Source organism: Cyprinus carpio, chromosome A18 (genome assembly GCF_018340385.1).
Source record: "Cyprinus carpio isolate SPL01 chromosome A18, ASM1834038v1, whole genome shotgun sequence".
NCBI lineage: Eukaryota > Metazoa > Chordata > Actinopteri > Cypriniformes > Cyprinidae > Cyprinus > Cyprinus carpio.
This window is the reverse complement of record NC_056589.1, coordinates 705,442-711,805: the sequence shown is the minus strand read 5'-3', so window position 1 is coordinate 711,805 and position 6,364 is coordinate 705,442. Positions and strand designations below refer to the sequence as shown.

General features: G+C 35.5%; 1 protein-coding gene across 1 annotated transcript; it reads left to right on the top strand.

The window, feature by feature from the left end:
• Nucleotides 1-2,659: 2,659 nt before the first annotated feature.
• LOC109073468 lies at nt 2,660-5,975 on the top strand. The gene is made up of 3 exons (XM_019089587.2): nt 2,660-3,150; nt 3,955-5,052; nt 5,328-5,975. Exons 1-2 carry the CDS (start codon nt 3,003-3,005, stop codon nt 5,046-5,048), a joined length of 1,242 nt encoding a protein of 413 aa, XP_018945132.2. The 5' UTR covers nt 2,660-3,002; the 3' UTR covers nt 5,049-5,052; nt 5,328-5,975.
• The last annotated feature ends 389 nt before the right edge of the window (nt 5,976-6,364 follow it).

Genomic DNA, 6,364 nt, shown 5'->3' with positions numbered 1-6,364 from the left:
TATAGAGATCGACACTTGTATTTTTAAAACTGCTCACTTTTACACTTTCCTTTTCTACATATGCAAATAAGAAACAGTAAAAGTCTGTAAGGTTTTGAGCTATCAAAACAAGCACAGCAGAGTTCACTGTGCTTTTGATATCGTGCCAAATGAACTGAACAAACTCGCGACCACTTCCCTTTAGAAAAACAACAACATGCCTCCACAACACCCCCTCCCATCATCTCCCCTCTCATCACAACATTTGTTTAAAAAAAAGGCCATGTTTTTGTAAGATAATGTAGTATGTACTTCCCATGGAGTGATCAGAGTTGGTCAAGCTGTTTTTTAATGGCACTAATGAATTTGTATAATGAACCCTCTTTAAAAAGGGAACGGCACATGTGGCTAAAAGCTACTGCCAGAACTCAGCTGAATCTTAATCTATGAGTTTACCAGGCTTTTTTAAAAAGATGTACAAGATTGTCAGCGTTAACTCTGAAAATAGTGACTTGATTCGCTGTTTTATGACTGTCAAAAATACATTTTGAATGGATATTAACATGGCCAGTTATTTATTGGTTATCTTAACCTGACCGAATCAATGTTTGCTGTAATTCTGTCTCTCTATTAAGGAAAATTAAAGGTTTTTGAACACCTCTCTGTATACTTTGTTCTGAGGTTTCTTTAATGGATAAAAATATACTTGAACCAGTAGGGGGCAGGCAAGAAACACACAACTATTGAAGTATTTTCAATAAACAATTTCTCCATTAACTTCATAAACTTGTATACATTTATCCAATTGCACTTTCATACTTTCATATTTTCATATCATTCTGAAACAATTTGCATTCTGTTATACAGCGATTTGTTTTTATTTTATTATTATATTATTATAAGTAGGTTTAATAGTCATATCATTGATGAAGACGAGTTAATTTTATGCTGTGATTTCCAGTGTTATTTTAGTATTAACTATATACTATTATAGTAATTATTAATATTTTTTAATTACCCTTTTGATTTTTTTTTAAGTTTTAAGTAATTTTATGTGCTTTTGTCATTTTTATTAACTATTTAACTTTTTTTTAAATCCGTTTTAGTAATTTAGGCACTTCAGCTTAAAATTTTTTTTTAGTTTGTTGCCAAAGAAATATTTCTAATTTTTGTTAACTTTAATTTTTTCTTCTAATACTTTAATTGTATTTTATTTCAGCTTAATTTAAATGAACGATTAAAATTATTTTAATAGTTTTAGATAACGCTAACAACACTGATGATTTGTGGCTAAAGCTGCCATTTGAAGAAGTGCAAGAACACATCTTAAAGGGTTAGTTCACCCAAAAAAGTAAATTCTTTCATCATTTACCTACTGTATGTTGAGTAAATATGGAGATTGTGTTCCAAACCTGTATGATTTCTAAAAAAAACAAAAACCAAAATCACACAGAACAAAACATCATAAAAATAAAATGATATGGACAATACCATCAAAAATTTTACCCTCACACACAAATTATTTCTGACCATCACACATTTTGTGGTGGACTATACCTTCAAAGCTTTGACCCTCACACACTAATGATTTCTGCTGAGGTGTTGGTGTGAACCTTAGGGATTCTTGTGGTGTGGCCCAGGTGCACTTTGTAAGTGGCAGTAAAATTCTAAAGGTCTAAAAGGCCTGACGTCAGATCTCCCAGCGTTTCTGCACCACCTCATTAAACCGGCTGTTGCTGTGAGAAAGCAGTCAGGCCAGTGCACACATTTACTTCGTCTCCAGAGTGAGGGTTACAAATAAATAAGAATATACAATAAGACACTCTCCTTGACAGTCACGCAGGGCTGCTGTACATGTACATTTTGTATTTTGGAGGATAGAAAAACAGTGCAAAGGGATAGAGATGATAATGAATCCCATCTGCTTCCAATCAAATAATACATTGATAGATTAAAATCATACATATGATTTGTATTTTTATTTGACTATTGTAATGTAGCCTAATTATCACAAATATTTGTAATGCACACAGGAAAATTAATGAAAACACTAACTTAAGTTTCAATTTTAAATATTATGCATAATAGTAAGCTAGCCTACATTTGTAATCTATGTGACAGTTTCATTAAGTGTAATGGGCTGCACTTCGTCTCGTTACAGATTAAATTAATGTGCCATCTGACATATTGTACTGGAAGTTATATCTCTTGTAATTTTCCAAGTGTTTTTTTTTTCTCAGTAACATTAGTAAGTTAGAGCATTGCTCAAAAACAACAGTGTAATGTACAGTATGACGCAAGAAGCAGTAACAAGGATTGAAATTTGCCTCAGCAATAATTAGCAAGTTTAATGAGGTTTTAGTTGCAATCTGAAATCCGATGCAAGTTATTTTTAGTGCATAATTAATTTTTTTACTTTAATACAATACAAAAATATTAAGTTCCATCTTGGTTGAGAGCAGAATTCACAGCTTGGATCCAGTCACGACGTATCGAGTGCAAAAAAAACTATTTTTTTCTTAATTTTTCAATCATTACTTTATCATTAAAATAAATTAAATAATTAAGTGTCTTAAATATAAAATTGCTTGCCGTAATTGCGTGATGTAATAGTAGCAATATGTAAACCCTCTGTTTCATGATATTTCACAAGGGACAACAAACCATGCGTCACTGGGAGAAGCATCGTGTGGGCGTGGTTTGTTGCGAAAGAGGGCGGTGCCAATGTGAGTAACACAGAAGCGATCAAATCAAAGGTCGCACGGTTGCGGGGGCTGGAGATATTTGTTTATAGTCGAGCGCTTTCTTAAGTTGGAGTCGTTTTTCACAGGCACGCGTTCACTTGGAGGTGCTGTAAACGGGACTTGGTGATCATGTGGACTTCAGCAGCTTTCGCTCGGAGTTAACGCTCACATATCTGGGAAGATGTGGTTAGCAAACTTCAAACATCAGCCGATAAATTACTACAGAGTAACAAAACCAAGGGACGAATATCAGAATACGTGACAGCGTATTGTTTGAGGATGGAAGGGAGCGGAGCGGAGCGGACCGCGCTGCGGCGCTTCGGGGACAGCGGCATGATGCTTCTGCCCTGGACTAAACAGATCCTGACGGTGCTGTGGGAGCACCTGCGGCTGCTGGTCCAGGTCATCTGCTGCACCTTGATGACGGGTAAGTCTGGTGTTACTGATTCATATATTTGCATTAAAATGTTTTGCTATTCTTATGCTTTGCCATTGCGGGATTACATAATTCTATTTACAGTATAGATGCAGTTATCTATATGTAGATCGCTGTATAGATGCATTATTCTTATAGAATAAAAGTGCAAACTGCGTGAAAATTGTCAAATGAAAAAGTGCATTGTTGATCAGTTCAGTTGCATTTGATACAAAATGTGTATATTTAGATTCATTCAGCTTTTATCCAAAACGACTAAAATAATTATTTACAAAATATTTTCTTTAGAGGAGAGTGAGAAAAACGTATAAAGAAAACATTAATGCAATACTGAATTTTAGTAAAACCAAATAACTCAAATGTTCTAGAGCAAACGTGAAGTTTCATGAATATGTTTTATTAAAATAAAATTACCAATATAATATATTTATTTTATATTTATACTACTATTTTTATTAGTAGTATTTAATTTTATAATTTAATCATGTATTTATTAATTAAACATCTTTTATTATACATATTTATAATTATATTATTAATTTACTTATCCTTATTATTTTGTAATATACTTTGCATATTATAAGGACATATTATTATTATTATTATTATTATTAAATTACAAATTAAAAAAACTATTCATAAAATATAAATAACAAAAACTTTTTTTTTTTCTATCAGTATTTTAAATATGATTTTTTTTTCTATCAGTATTTTAACATTTTATTATTGATTAAAAACACATCATTCATTCATTCATTTATGCATCCATCCAGTAACTCTTTGTTTGGTCCCCAGTTTTCCAGATGTTCAGGTTTGAGGTCCATCTGAGAATTACAGACGAGACAGGGCAACACATTCAGCACATGACAAGCGGGTCAGGAGACCCTTCTGACGGTTTCCTGCTCTCATCCTTGTTTGAAAACAACAAAAACATAGTGGTCGGGGGTTCCAATCCACTTTCCAAATTCGCCAGGGACCCATTTGATGTGAGTTCCCACTCCAGAGCTGTCCTGTCCAGTTTGGTCGGAGATGAACTCTGTTGCTCCTTAGTGGACGACCTTGTGTCCCACGCAACCGAGTGTCTCAATGACACTGAAGACCTCTATATCGGAGATCACTCCATGTGGAATCATGGATATGACTGGAGCATATTAGGAGGATCAGAGAGGAAATGCGCCGAGAACACCTGCACATTTACTGCACATGTGTCCGGGTTTTCAGCAAAGGAGTTTGTAAAGCATCAGAAGCCCATCGGTGATCCTGATTCATGTAGTTCATCTACAGAGGATGTCCGAGCTCCATGTCAAGTGCAGTCAGTTGGTCAGTTCTCAGACAGTGAGTTCAGCTGGGGAAGCACAGACAGCTCTTGTTTTGAAGGAGAACGAGAGGAGAATGACAAACTCTGGGACCTTCTAACCAGCTCGACGGATCCATATCACCCTCTACACTTCAAAGCATGTTTGTCCAGTGCGGTTCCTGAAAAAAGCAAACCACAGGTGGTTTCAAAGGCTGAAAGTCCCACTGTATCACAGTCCACTGTGTCCACAGGCTCCGATTCTTCCAAACCAGGTTCTGAAGATGAAGAAGAAGAGGCCTTATGGAGGTCCCTTTCTCAGAATGATGACCCATATCATCCACTGAATTTCAGAGCCCCTCTTCAAAGCTCACCAGCAGCACCAATACATGACTCGCCCAGTGACAACACACAAAATCAAACCGATAGACTCTTAAAATCTTCAAGGCACTCAAAGCCGCCGTTACCGCCAAGTAAAGTTGCTCGCCATTGCTGCCACAAATTACCCGTTGAGACATTATCAGTGGTGCCATGGAGAAGACATGTTGGTCTTACTGCTGTTCAGGGCAACCAGAGGAAATGTTGCCCTTGTTAAGAAGGTAATTATCAGTCTAAAGGTGTGGTCACTCTTGTTTCGCGATTAGGAATTTCCATTTCTCCATGCAGATTTTGCCACACTGACCGATAGAAAGCTGCTTGGTTTGAAAGTGATTTTTGTGTGAGCTGTGCTTCATACGTCGCAACACTATTGACCTTTTTGCATGCAAAATTTTGGCAAAAATTCGCTAATCTGACCGCACCCATTATGGCGCTTTAGACAACATGTCAGCTGACAGTCATTGCTTGATAACAGCATGTTGCTAATGTTTTCCAGGTGAAATTTTCTCCCATCGTACAAGTCCACAAGATGCAAGCTTGGTCCTTTGCTTTTCAAGCATCTCGTAAGGGACCGTGGGAGGAGTTTGCACGGGACAGAGACCGTTTCCGAAAGAGGATCAATGAAACTGAGAAGGCCATTGGCTACTGTTTAAGTTTGTCACACAGGGAAAAGCTGTGGGCCTGTAAGGACAGCATACAGAAGAAGTAGCCAGCCCTTGATCTGCGAAAGGGGTTTCTGATTGTAACTATTGATCTTATATTCCCCTGGCCAGCCTCTAGACTGATATATTGATTTAAATTGACATTTTTACCTCACTGCTGTGTCCCAACACACATTGTACCTTGACTGCTACTGAATGTTACTACTGCTGTTGCTACTGATTTATTTTTTTGCTGTGCCTTACAGACTCTTCAGTGTGACTGATCACACATATATTTTTAACACAAATTGTTGATATGTTGGAGTACTTAACTAGTGTTTTTTTTATTTTATTTAAAGAGATAGTTCACTCCAAAATGGCATTCCAAACCTGTATAACTTTCTTTACGTGAAACACAAAAGAAGACTTTTTGAAAAATGACATGGCCTTTTTTCCCTGTACAACGAAAGTCAGAGGGTTGTTGTTTTGTTCAGTGAAAATAGCTTTTATTTTTTTTTTTTTTTTTAAATATCTCCACTTGTGATTCACAAAATAAGAAAGTCACATTGGTTTGGAATAATATGAATATTTTTTGGGTAAATTGTACCTTGTTTATTCCAGTGGTTTTAAATGGCATGAAAATAGGCTGCTATTATTATTATAAGTTGAAGAAAATGAAAAAAAAAAAAATGTAACAAGGTCAAGTTACATTGCACCTCAATGTTTACATTTTTCTATATATAGATATATATTTGTTCAAATACACTTCCGTTAATAAGTTTTGCGGTCAGTGAGATTTTTTTATGCTATTTATAATTTTTTAATACTGTTAATTAATACTTTTATTCTGCAAGTGTACATGAAATAAAAAGTGACTGTAAAAAACATTTAT

Excerpts from the sequence above, each read along its gene's own strand:
- LOC109073468 (XM_019089587.2), top strand. The coding sequence starts at position 3,003 with ATGGAAGGGAGCGGAGCGGAGCGGACCGCGCTGCGGCGCTTCGGGGAC. Across the intron at positions 3,151-3,954 it reads CTGCTGCACCTTGATGACGG|TTTTCCAGATGTTCAGGTTT; the intron begins GTAAGTCTGGTG and ends TTTGGTCCCCAG.